Raw genomic sequence first — 14,016 nt, 5'->3', positions numbered from 1 at the left:
TTATTTTTTACCAAAGCAGATATAACAGCGATTAAGCAACCTGTTTTCCCACTTTACAGTACAAAATGTGAAATATGTGACGGTACATTTGGAAATGTGTTTGGGACTAATTTGTTTTTAACATGGTTCTCCCACTGCTTGCATCACTGTGGCTGAGAATGTCCCCTGTGTATCATGATAGCAAGGTGATGCTTGTATGATCCCAATGTCACATATCAGATTGCCTTGAAAAACTATTGATGCAGTGCTGCTGCTTGTCAGTGTGATTAATAATATAGAAAGATGATCAAAGTCCCACTTAAATGCTATTGCTCTGGGCCCATGTGTGACACTTATGTGATGATGTGAGTACCAGATTACAGTACTCTTTTCTGTTATATAGTACTTTACTCAAGAATCCATACACTGATTGTAACAAAATTAAACACAAATGTCCAACAAGATAAAATGATGAAGTGATGACAGGGGAGACATTTGGTCAGATACTGAATTGGTGACACTAATCTTAGGTGCACATCCAAGATTAGTAAAGATTGTATAGAACGTCTCTGCTGCCGGGTTGAGGTTGTGTGTGAAGTATCCATATTTTAGAATTCGTAGCTTCTTTGCAGCAACATTTGAAGCATTGTCAACTGTCATGGCTACGTATGAGTCTGGACAGACATGGATGAAAACTGTAACTGCAACTCGTTTGTAGAGGCATACAACTGCGAGGTGGTGATTCTAGGTAGTAGTGTTTTTCTTTTGCACTTGTACCTGTGACTCTTATTTCTGCATCTGTTTCTTCCTGCTCTTCTGCCTTTCTTTTCTCACATTCCCTTTCTCTGTTTTGTCTCTTAGGATTAACGAAGCATCTGATTTCAAGGATCACAAGATCCAGGTAGCAAGCTGTCTGATCTCTCTGAAAGTGGAGCCCTCCCCGGCCCTGTCAGTCAACCTCTCTGGAGCACCACTCATCAAGATTGTTCTCACCCACATCCTGGTAAGAATCCACACTATACAATGTTACACTTTCTCCTCTTTTGACACATGTCTTTATCAGCCATTTGCTTTCTGTGTGAGTTAGTCATACTGGGAAAGTTGAGTGCTTTTCCAGTTGTTGGGTGTGGGACACCCACCTTATCAGAGGGGGAAGAGAGCCATGGTGTGCTCGAGGTACAGTAGCCGGATCCCCCTCATATGAAATCTATCAGCTCTATTTTAGGCGTTCTCTTATGTAAGAAGATGAGCGTCTATCACTAACTGAGGCTTGTGCAGCTGGGCACCACCAGCACAAAGAACGAAGCCTATTTTGGTTTTCATTAGCCTGCCGAAGTTTTCCCTCACGGAGCATGTGGCTTCCAGAAAGCAACTGATTATGGACATTTGAACTGCAGGCTTAGGGCGCTTTGAAAGGAACAATAACTTTCTTTTATGAACAACATATTTTTTCTTTGCTGCTTTATGGCAGGGGCTGTGCCAGTTTTCCATGGGAAATGCAGTCGAAACTCATCAAGAAAATTAACTTAAAAATGTGTATCGCATTAACTTGCTTCCCTGTAAAGTCAGAAATGTGCCAGTGTTTTTCACAGCCATGTGTATTTTTTTAATTTGTTGCGCATTAACAGGATTTTGAAGCCCGTCCTTTTCATCTAAATGAATTGCGTTAATAGCCTATTAGACTATCATACAATAGTATTAATGAGGCAGTTGACTAAACCCTCAACAATGTGGTTCTGTTTAATTTCCAAGTCCTACAAGAATTATTCACTTTTTGTTGAAGTGAATACATTTTTTTTCTCTCCTCACTCATAAGAGCGCAAATGAAAGCCATGCAGTTTCATGAAACCATGGTAATATTGCTTTGTTTGCCTTCATTTTCCCTGGTGAAATAAATGTTTATGCTGCAATCATCTGGCTTGGTTCCTGTGACAATGATTACTGTGTTTGTTTTAGCAGACACCATGGGAGAGGGCTTATAATCTCCTTTGTTATGGGAGTGCTGGAGATGCTCACCAGCTCTGCTCTCTGTTGAGTCAAGGTGTTTCTATTTTAGTTGGATCGCCTTTACCTCTGATGTAAGGATAAATCAGGTCTCTTACATTCTTTCCTCTCTACCCCATTACAAATAAGCTGTTATACTTATTACTAATGCGTACTGATTGGAACGCACCATGCCAGCATATTTCAACTTAATTTAGGCTGCATAGCTTGGATGATGATTTTTATTTAGGGGCGGCATTGTAATTTGGCACACAGTGCTTTTGGCTGTGATCACGTCCAGAAAAGGGGTTGTGTTGCTGTAAGCACTTTGCAGCACAGACCTGTTGTTGGATTTAGTCAAAAACTGACTATTTTTGGAGTCTTAATGTCTTTGGCAGCTGGTGGATACTTATCACCTCCCTAGTTTGGAGGCAGATAGGGCGGCTCGCACAACATGAGGCTGACCTTTCCCGTCATTGTTTATGTTGCTCTTTACTGTGTGCACAAGTTAAACCTCAAAGATGTCCTCTCATGGCACCAGTTCAGTGGCTGAGAGTAGGTGATTTGCGGCTGACCTCTCTGTTTATCCCCAGAAAGCAGACAAACACCCTGTGACTTCATTAAAAGCTAGCAGGGGGACTGAGTGTGTCTGAAGCAGAAATGTGTCAGCTTCCTCATCTGTCTTCTCACGCTGTCATGGAAACAACATGTCCTGTGTGCCATTTCTTCCTCTGTACAAACAGTTGCCTATTGTCATGGCTCAGATCCAGATGTAATCCATTTTCTCTATCTGACACCTGCTATGATAAAACATATCGTATCATGGATTGATGGAGTCACCAACTTGTGAAGAACCTTGCGTAATGGCAGGTACCACTCACTGAAGGTCAAAGCCATGTGGTTGGTGTCAGTGTGACCTTGCAGTCTTGACTGATGCCCTCTGAGTACACTAAAACAGCCTGGTGAGGTCATACCATTCCCAGCTGACTCAGTCAGAGCTTAGGTGCCGCCATCCTATGTTATGTGGCACGGAGCAGGTTTGATAACCAGACAAGGTGTTATCAAGGCCGCTAGAGGCCCACATGCTTTCTCACGCCATTCGGCGGCGGTGGTGATTGGACCCTGGCTCCATCAGTGATTTATCACTGCTGTCTGCCTCAGGTTCAGTTTTAGAGAGCCTACAGAGAGAAGAAGGAGGGAAAAGAGAGGGTGGGAGGCATCGGGGTCTGTAGTTAAACATTAATACATACATAAAAAGGCCGACACCTCCTCTCTGTCTTCTTCTGTCACAGCATCACGCTGATGGTATGAAGTGAATGAATGGAAAGATTGATTTCATGAGCAAAGTGGATTTATAGGGTCAAAACTGAGAGGATTTAAAAAACAGATTTTGACAAGCGGGCCTGACTTTACAGGCTTATAAAGCAGAGTGTTAGGTTGGCGGCTCCATAAGAAGGGCCGAGGCATGAGGGTGGAACTGGGTGGAAGCACTGGAAGAGCACTGGTGGCCTCTGTTTGTCCCTCGATTTACTTGTATTACATTTTATTTGTGATGTAATGTGGGACTACACATTATTAAGTTGAAAGAAACAAGTGCAAGAATGAAGCAAGTACATTAATCTTTTCAAATGTTGATCTCCTTTAAGTGCCACATTTAGAGATAATAAAAGATAAAAAGAGAAAGAATTTATGTCTTTGTATTTATTCATTATTATTATTATTATTATTATTACTATGATACCCTATCCCAGCTGACATTGGGTGAGAGGCGGGGTACACCCTGGACAAGTAGCCAGACTATTGCAGGACTACAATACTAATAATAATAATAATGATAATAATAAATAATAATAATAATAATAATAATAATAATAAATAGTTATATAATGTATATTCATATTATTTTATATTAATACAAATTAATACACAATTATTTATTCAGCAGCTGGTTAGCTTAGGTTAGCTTAGCTTATAGACTTGAAACAGAGGGAAACAGCCAGCATGGCTCTGTCCAAAGCAAACCAAAATAAAATCCACCCACCAGCAGCTCTAAAGCTCTATATTTATAGTAAATGACAATTTCTCAGCTAGCTGTTTTACCTTGTTTACAGTCTTTGGTGCTAAGCTAAGCTAATGTCTTGCTAGCTGTAGCCTTTTATTTAACAAGCAGACATCAAGTTAGTCTCTGCCAGAGAGTGAATTATATTATTTCCCAAAATGTCAAACTTTTTCTCAAACAACATCTTCTTTTCTACACCCATTAAAATTGAAGAAAATGGGATTTCTGAAATGATCAAACTGACCCTGGTAACTTCACCATTACTCTGTCAGTTCCAATATTCTCCAAGCAACTGGACAAGAAACAGCTTATGCTTACATCTTCCATTAGGCTTTATCCATCAGTCCCCCTCCCATAATTTTAAGAACATGAAAGAGAGTTTGGTGGGAAGTGAGTAAAGAGGTCAGGGGCAGAAAGGGAAACTGGGTGGCTTGTGTTTACAAAGACGTCTAGACTTGTTGGAGCTGGTGGATCAATTGTTCAGCACTTTTGAAAATAAACACGCAAAGGTTATTTTACACTTTCTGATAGCTGCGCTGTTAATCATGTATGCCAACGTTGGTATCAGTCATTTCTGCCACAATAATAACTGCTCTTTATTGCCGGTCTTTTTATAACTCCCAGCACACGCCCAGCTTAAACCTTGTGGGCAAAATCTCTCCTCCGTCTCTCTCTTTCTCTCTCCCTCTCTCCCAACCACCCACACCCATCCATACACCAACACATACAAACACAAGCTGTGTGAGCCAACACGCTGATCAATCACAGATGGAGGTCTGGCTATTGCTGTTCCTCTCTCGCCAAGAGATTTAGAGACTTTCTTTACGGCCCCTCCCACTAGCACCCCCTTTCTATCACCACTCAAACCTCGCAACCACCACCTCTCGCCACGCATCGTACAGTGCAGAGCTTGAGCCCAGAGGAAAATAGAAAAGGTCCTGATTCTGTCTATATCACTCTTTCTATAGCCTGAGATTATGTTATACAGAATTTTGCCCTTTGTAAACCTGTGACAGAACTCTGCATGAGAAATTCAAGTTTGTGAATGTGTAGAGAGGATTTGTAGAAAAGATTTTAGAATGGATCACAATGGAAGTAAGTCCTGGACAAAGTGTCACACGCCTGTAATTTTACTACTGTATTTATATTTTGTCAAACTAAACTAATAACAAAAAACAAACAAATATTGAATTTAGTTTTCTTTTTTTTAAGTCCTTAGAAGGTATTATACGTTATTCAATCATTTTTTTTATCAGGAGATGTTACACCCCTATAAGCTAAAACTGGGATAGTTGGAATAATGGATTGTGCATGCAGGAGGCTGTTCCATCTTTGTTTGTGTAGTTTCAGTCAGCACCATCAAACCTATAGCGAGTACTATCTCTGCTGGCTACAGGAGCTGGGAAGCTCGTTGTCTCATAATGGGCAAGTGTTGAGTTTAAGCAAAAACCTACAAGAAGGAATCCTTTTTCATTTGGTTAAGTCATCCATCCATTTTCTGCTGCTTCTCTGACTCTAGGTTGTGTTCTTTTGAGTAATTATATTAGCCATTGTTGGTATTTACCACTTTGAAATACAAAAAAACAGTGATATAGTGATTAGGACTGGAATAGCCGAAGAATTGATAAGATGATTAACTGAAAATGAATCTTCAAATCTTCAAATGAATTTTTAAAGGTTTTTTTTTGTCAGTGTTTTTGCCTTTATGAGACACGACAGATCTAGGGTGAAAGGGGGAGAGATAGGGGCAATGACATGCAGGAAAGGGCCATGGGTTGGAATTGAACCCGCAGCCGGGTCATCCTTCAAGTAGAAACACCAAAAAGTCACTGGTTCCTGCTTCTCAGGATCTACTTTTTCATCTTGTGCGATATTTAATTGAAAATCTTGATAGTAGTAGTTAAAAGTCTGAATACAAACTGTGTCTAGTACATCTGAATACAGATTTAAAACAAAAAATACAAGCAAATCATTTTAAACTAAATTCAAAGTTTGAATGTTGGCCCTGTTTTGGACTGTAAAGGCAGTAACAAAATTCAAACTTGTAACTTTAGTGTCACACACAGTGTGGGAACTTTGAGTTTTCTGCTTTGAGTCTGCATTCAGATGCTTTTTTTTCTTAGTGTAACCCCACTGTTGATATAATTTGTGCATGTGTTTTAGTTTGACAATCTTTTTTCAACTAAAAATGTTTTTTTCACAGTTTAGAAAGGGCGCCATACAACCACAGTACTGAAATAATCACCAAACATCATTAGCTAAGAGCTGAATTTACACTTGTTTGATCTCATATATTTTCTGTTTTTGTTCGAACTTCTCTGCAAAGGCTTGTGAATGCAGAAACAGACCAGAAACCAGAGAAATAGTTCAATGGCCTCAAAGAAAGCCAGTGGGAATTGAACACATGAATTCAGGCATGAGAACCTCTCCCATTATCATGGGAATTTACTTCTAAAAGAAAAGACACGACTTTTCATATTTGGTGTTTTCTAATAGCCACAGTACAGTATTTCCGTGACTGTCCACTGCTCACCCCTTATCAAAAACATCTCCATCATTTCTGTGTTTTTAATTGTCCCTGGTTTTTCCTCACACCCTGCATACCTATCAACACGTCTCGTTGTTTTCAGTGTCTACCTCTGAGACTGAGCTGAGACCGCAGCTGCATGTCTTATTACATTTCCCCTGACGGCATGATCTCACTCAAGGCCAGTTGTGTTTCACTGCATGGCCTCGGAGTGTTACTCCACATGCTGTACGTGCATCAGCTTCAGTCTGAGCTCGTGACTGAAAAGCCCTGTGATAACAACACTGAGATCTGTACTCCATCAGAGCTGCAGATTGTGATGCTTTTATACTCTGACCTTTAGGTGGTTCAGTGGGCAGGTTTTTCTCAAAGCCCGAGTCAAGTTGTGAGCTGTTTTGGTCTTTTTTGAGCCGGCTGGACCAAGTAATGTGACACCATACCTTGGTGCTCCTTTCCCAGACATACTGCAATAAAGTGTTTCCTTCCCTTCCTAAATTTAAGAGCAGTCAATGTAGCTTTTGTGGGATATATGGCCTCTCTGTTATGACGCAGAGAAAGTCAGTCAGCCTTTCTGTTGACTCATATTTTAACTTTCACCTTAACCTCCACAAAAAACAGAAGATGACAGAGGCTTTGAATATTGTTTTGTCATTGAGTTAAATGTGACTGATGAGTTTCAGTGCTGTTACTGACCCTGCTGACAGCTGCACTGTTAAAAATTGATATTGATACCAAATGCAGAGAGTGACGTCCAAATTACATCCTGGCTCTCCGTGCTCTCAAATATTTGGAACGTTTGAGGGAAAAGGAGATGATCTCTTACTTATTCACTCACACTGTTGTGTCATATGGCCTTTTAAATTTAGCACAACCAAAGCCTGTATTTAGACTTCTTTGCTCCTTTGCTCTTGTGGCTGCATATTTTTGTACCAGTGCTGGAATGAATGAGTGGGTGTGCAGGATGTTTTTTTTAATAAGTGATATTTCACATTTGTTCAAGGTCTACTCACTAGCCCTTTATGTAGCGTTCAACTACATGTCACGTTCTCAAGCCAATATTAAGCTTTGGAAAAAGTGAGTAAATTGACCAAAAACTAAAGACTTTCTTTGTCAAGCTTCTGTTTTCAACCTAAGATCAAGAATAAACCTTCATGCTCAGTATTCCGTATTCTTTTCAATAGAACTCAGGTGACATTGATTAATTTTTTGTGTGTCTATACAGTCTTTGGGTTGTATTTATAATAATAGTAAAACATATATATAATAAAAAATGGAAAAAATAAATAAAGAAAATAAAAAAATCTTTCTCTACTATCACTTACTGTCTTCAAATGTGGCACTAGAAGTACATCAGTATATTGGATAAAACTGATGCACTCATTCTAAGTCGCTTTTATCAGTATCAGCCAAGTAAATGTAATATATTTCTGCCAGCACTGCCGTGTTTGTTTGAAATCGGCTGTTAAAACAAGGATGCCTGTTGGTGTGTAGCTTTCTCCATCTTTTCTTTATTTGCGCCTTGCTTGAGAACCAGCTGTCAAAAGCTGAGATTTAAATTATCACAGAGTTGCCCGATGTCTCGGGATTTGCAGAGACATATGGTGCCGCCGTTTGCTGAAGCTAGCTCAACCACAGCGAGGCTCCAGCTTCCAGCTCTGCCAGTCATGGAGGTCTGAGAGACACCACAGAGGACAGAGAAGCTCGCATTTATACAAATTGCTGGGTTCTGCGTGTCATCTGCGACTTATATGCTCTTGTGATGCATGAGAGTGTTTATTTTCATCCCTCATCGTTTTATCCAACAGGCTCAGTGCAGTCATAAAGCAGCAAAGAAAGACAAGGCGTGCTTTAGGTTAGAGGGATAAACACATCAGACAGACAGTGACTCTCATGCTGATGTTAAAGCCTTTTGCTCCCAAAGACAACTGATTGGTGTGGTGAAGTAAATGGAGAGTAGGGGTGTGTAGCCATTAGCAATGCACCATTAAATATCTATTGTTTAAAACACATATTACACATATTACACATATGTTGTCATGACGACACAACAGCTAAGAGTGTTTTTCCTTCCAAAGGAGTTGCATTATGATTTACAGTCCCTATACCCCCCTACAGCAGTTTCAAATGAAATCCTAGTTAATGACACCAGACATAAATATGCCAGAGAAAGTAATTAAGTGCATTTATTGAATCATACATAAGTACAATTTGGAAATACTTGTATTTTACTTAAGTATTTTACGTTACTCTCTACGTCTACTGTACTACATTTCAGGGGGAAACGAAATGACACTGCAACATTTACTTTACTACTAAACCAGTGGTTCCAGACCTTTTTGGCTTGTGACGAATTAGTGTTTAGTTTAGGCCTCTTGTCATGTTTCAGATGTCTATGAGTTGTTAGCAGTTCCATTTAAAAACTGTCTGAATACCCCCAAAGGCAAAATTATCCAATATTTCACAAAAAGCAAATATTAGGGAAAAGTAAAAACTTTATGAACTTTATGTTTTCTTCTTTCTTCCCACATTAATTATCGACGAACCTCCGGAGGAGGGCTGACTCCTGGCCACTGGACTGAACTCCCTGTATACAGTATAAAACAGCTACAACGGTGAAATAATGCCTCACTATTAACATTCTGATAATGTCTTATAAGTTACTACGTCAGTCACGGGGGCCATTTTTGGGCAGAATGAGTGATGATTTACTTTGATACTTTAAATACAATTTCATAATTATACTTATGCACTTTTTCTCAAAAGAACGGTTTGCCACATTCAGAGCAGTTATTTAGCAACAAACCACTGTTTGCTATGTAAAACTATAGTGGAGTAATGGCGTCCTGAGCAGAGAAAGAAGACACGCTACCTCTGTTTGTGTTGTTATCAAGCTTCTCTGTCCGTTGTTGTGGTAGATGTCTGGCCACATGTGCCTGTTGTTGCATGTGAGTCATTGGTGGCTAGATGGTAACCTTAGTTTTGCAAAACTCTTGTGAGCCGCTGCAAAATATTCTTGGCTTGACAACGCAGTGCTTAAGGTTTGGTTAGGTTTAGGCACAGAAAGCACTTAGTTAGAGTAAGGGAAAGATAATGGTTCAGGTTAAAATCATAATTTGAGACATGGAACATAAAATCTCACTGGAGTTCTTGCAAATCTGGGGTTAATACTAGACACAACCATGTGAGTCCCTGAGTGTGTATCCCACTGGCTAGCACTGTGCTTGTACAAGCAATTGCTGCTGATATGGGGACGGAATAATGCTCAACCTTAAGTTTCCATCCAGGTTAATAAAAGTCACCTTGGTCAGCACTGTTGCTGTTGTTATCACTATTTATGGAGTTAGCACTGTGAGCTGCCAGCCACCTGCTTAGCCACCTCCTGTTGAGAACCGTGTGCAGACAGTCTCACCCCTCTGAATCATACATATGCCCTTAATGTTGTATACAGATCCTTTTAGTTGGATTCTGAATGCAGGACCTTTATTTGTAATGCAGTATTTTCACATGGTTGTACTAAAGGAACAGTGTGTAAGATTTAGGGGGATTTAGTGGCATGTCAAGGTGACTATTGGCTCAAAAAAAAAAGATTCTTATTTTCAGGTGATTATACACTAAAGAAAACAAACTCATTATATTATATTCCATTTCTGCCAATATATCCCCTTAAAATCCTACACACTGAGCTTAAATGTAAGAAAAGGATTTAAATACTTTTTGCTCCGCTAATATTTGCTGGTGAAGGATGATGAAGGATTTTAGACATTATTGTATTTCACTACTGTGGAGGGTGAGTAAAGTAAGTACCAAAGATGGAGCTGACAGCTACACAAAGTCGGACATAGTTACACAGAAGCACCAGAAACACCTTGACTATCTATGATTTATCAGCTCCCCCCTCACTCTGTCCCTTCTCCTCTTTCTCTTCTATCAGCCTGTCGCTCTGTATCACTCTGCTGTCACTAGCTTTCACCCTCCTCTTCCTCTCTTCCTCCCTACGTCTGTTCTCCTTACGAGGCTCAAAGTGATTTCCAAGGCGGTGTTTGCTGGCCTTTTGTTGTTAATAAAGAGTTGGAGATCCAGCTCCAGTCTTGGCTGGTGGCTGAGGCCTCGGGCAATGAGGGAACGACGGTGTGCGCGCAAAGCCCGGCCAGATCTCCGAGTGCGTTTTAATACTCACCAGTGACTTTTAGATTCCTGCACCTCTCCTCAGATATCAACTGGAAAAGATACTCTGGATGCCCCAACAGACAGTTGCTAGAGAGGAAGCATGGCCAAACAGCCCTCTTTATATGTTTGATGGTCTGTTAGTCAATGTATATTTTAAATTGTGTCTGGTACATATCATGGTTTGGTTATGATGGATTGTTTCCCAAGAGCTGGGGTTTACATTTTGTGCTTAATGTGGATAATTAGTCTTCCTTCATCGCACAGGAACATTAAAGGTTCAGCGATGGTAGAAGGCATGTAAAGCAAGGCTTACAGTGTGCCAATTACAGTTTGTCTTTCTTCCATCTGCTTTCATTTACACCCAACAAGCAATGTGAGTTATTAAAGCCCACAGGGGAGCAGTAAATTCACCCACGGGGTTGCTTGCAGCTCCTCAGAGCTGGCCGTCGGCGCGCAGTGACAGGGTGCATTTACGGCACTCTCATGGCTCTTGGACCCATCATGCTGTCTGTTCCAATGGGCCACATGAATATAACATCTATCGCATTCAACTCGAGGGTCACAATACATGATGACTAAAGAGCTGCATGCACAAAACAGACAGAATGAGAGCAACGATTTGGTTACACAATGAAGTGAACGTATTGTGCTATGCTTTGTAATATGAATCACTGAGCCTATGGGCCAGGAAACAGACAGCCTGAGTGTCAGTTTCACTCTCTCTCTCAGTTTTTCCAGAAGGAAATAGTGCAGACACAGTCCATCTAATCATACACTTATTCAGTCTGAGAGTCAAAGCTCGGGGAGCAAGAAGAGGTGTGCAGTCTCTGCGTATACACCCAACCAGCCAACGAAAGTGTTGTTTTCTTCAGATGACAGATTGAGGAGGGTAGTGGTTTGACCTGAAACCAGGGCCAAGCCCCAATTACTGCATTCTTGCACTGTAGCCATTAGCTCACTGTCTCCGGGGACTCCAAATCTCATATTAAGGAATGACACGGAAAAAGTGAGTTATAATCAAATAAGATTCTTGAAGACAGTAGGGATTTTCGCTCAGTGTAATGATCACTTTTGCTGAGTGTTGATCTGCGTCTTGTCTTTCCTTTAGTATGATCTCAGCATTATTTAGATGAAGTCTTCCTCTACTTGCATTAAAGCAGCAACAAAGCATTTTTATTTTGTATCAGAAGCAAAAGTGATAAAGTGGGTTAGATACAAAAGTGTCTATAGACACAAAAGCAAAATATGTCTTATTTTTTAGCCTTAAAGGGACAGTTCACACCAATATAGAAAACACATTTTTCCTCTTACCTCTTGCCGAGATATCGGCCGTAAAGATGCCTGCCTTCTCTCTTGTACTTCAGTATAATGGAACTAAATGGCACTAAATTTGTAAAAAAAAAAAAAAAAAAAAACTCAACACCAATGTCTCTTTTCAGAAATCATGACCTGGCAACTCACAATAATTCACAGACCTTACTGTGAGGAATTCCATGTAGGAGCTATTTCCTTTCTACCGAACTACACCTGCCAACCATATCACTGTGCAAAAGAAAGCATGCAGCTACTGCTAGCTCACCTAGCACGGCTGAGCTAGCTAATGCTAATGAAAGACGCCTTTAATGTCTACATCTTGCACTGTCACGAACACAAGTCTCTCGTCCATGAGTAGATGCACACTTCCTTTTGCGGCATGATACAATTAGCAGGTGGAAGAGAGAAAATAGTTCCCACATGAAACTGCTCACAACAAGGTCTGTGGATTATCTTGAGTAACTGGGTCATGATTTCTGGAAATTTGAATGCCAAGAGCCGAGTGCCATCTAGTTTCATTATACTGAACAGAAGGCAGGTTTCTCTACAGCCAGTATCTCCAACAGTCGGCAACTCCAACCGAAACCATCTAGATGTGTAAACAGCATTAAAAGGTAAGAGGGAAAATATGTACTTTTGATTTTGGGTTGAACTGTCCCTTTAATGAGTCTAATAATCAAGATCTGTTGCCTGTGTTGAGCATATGGATGGAAAAAAGCCAAAGAGCATGAAGGAAAGAATGCTGCTGATTTGAGCCTAAAATATTCCACAATGTCCTCGTGATCAAAGCACATTTTCCGAATAGGTTGCTCTGAGTTATGCTTGTAATTTAATGCGCCAACAAAATCCAAAAGCAAATCTTTTCCTATATTAAGTACTGTTCTCTTACAATTAAACATCTCAATTTTATTTGCCTTTCCTTTTTCAGACTAAAGAGCAGCAAGAACAAGTCCTAAATCAGAGCAATAAAGTCTTCCTCTACTGTAGCTTCTTGGACTACAGGTGGGTCTGTGTTTGTGATTTACGATGCAGCATGTCTCAATTATTCATCCAGATATAGAGCCAAAGAGATTTGAATCTTGATTGTTGACTCCTTTCATAGTCCTTGCTTAAGTCTTAAAGGCTTTAAATCATAAGACATGACCAATGATTTGGAAAAGGTGTATTTCCCATGTCTTAGTCAAATCAAAAACAGGCAGTGTGTTACATGTGTTGCTGTTTCGGTTTAGTGTATCTTGAGCAACAGCCCTCTGTAAAAAAATACAGTGATCTGATCTGATAAATGGAGCCAAAACACTATTTAGAAAACATAAATCATTTTAAAAGGGAGTGTGTTTTAGTTGGAATTGAAGGGCTTCCTCTCCTTACTCCCCTTTACCCTGAAGCTCAAGAAAAATGTGAATTATTGGATTGCTCTGTCACATTGCCCCGGTAAATTCAGCACACTCTCTGTGCCTCCCTCAATGGATCATGTTGAGTGATCCTTGCCAGCCGTGTTCTATAAAAACATGCTCTGTTTTTTTCTGTATGTTTGTTCTTCATGCAAGCATCTTTACATTAATCTATCTCTGAGTGTATTTTCTCTTCAAATAATATCTGATTTGTGTCCTTTTCAGTTCAAATGAGGGAGTATGGTCCAATGAAGGCTGTGTACGCTCAGATGGAAACATGACATACTCTGTGTGTTTGTGCAACCACCTTACCAACTTCGCCATACTAATGCAAGTGGTGCCCTTGAAGGTATGGCATTTAGCTGCTCGTTAAAGCTGCTCTCATTTTTTTAAATTAATTATTGATAATTTCAGCAGGCAGGTGTTTTCAGTGGAAAAAGCTCTGATAGACTGACTGTACGCCGCTTGCCAAACACCAAAGGGCAGATAGGCAAAGTTAGTAATAAAGTGGAGCATTAAGCAGCTAAAGAGACTAATGTTTCCTCAGGAGTTGGTGGAGACTTAAACAGAGCTAACAGGAGAGTGGATAATGGACT

General features: G+C 40.2%; 1 protein-coding gene across 2 annotated transcripts in view; it reads left to right on the top strand.

The window, feature by feature from the left end:
* Positions 1–14,016, top strand: part of adgrd1 (adhesion G protein-coupled receptor D1) — a 39,063-nt gene that overhangs the window by 13,169 nt on the left and 11,878 nt on the right. For both annotated transcript variants that reach the window (XM_050050092.1, XM_050050093.1), the window contains 3 exons: positions 841–982; positions 12,958–13,031; positions 13,646–13,769. In XM_050050092.1, coding sequence (XP_049906049.1) covers positions 841–982; positions 12,958–13,031; positions 13,646–13,769 — 340 coding nt within the window. The remainder of the gene's footprint in view (positions 1–840; positions 983–12,957; positions 13,032–13,645; positions 13,770–14,016) is intronic.

The sequence above is a fragment of the Epinephelus moara genome, chromosome 8, assembly GCF_006386435.1.
Source record: "Epinephelus moara isolate mb chromosome 8, YSFRI_EMoa_1.0, whole genome shotgun sequence".
Lineage (NCBI taxonomy): Eukaryota > Metazoa > Chordata > Actinopteri > Perciformes > Serranidae > Epinephelus > Epinephelus moara.
The sequence above is the reverse complement of the archived record's forward strand: the minus strand, read 5'-3'. Positions and strand labels throughout refer to the sequence as shown.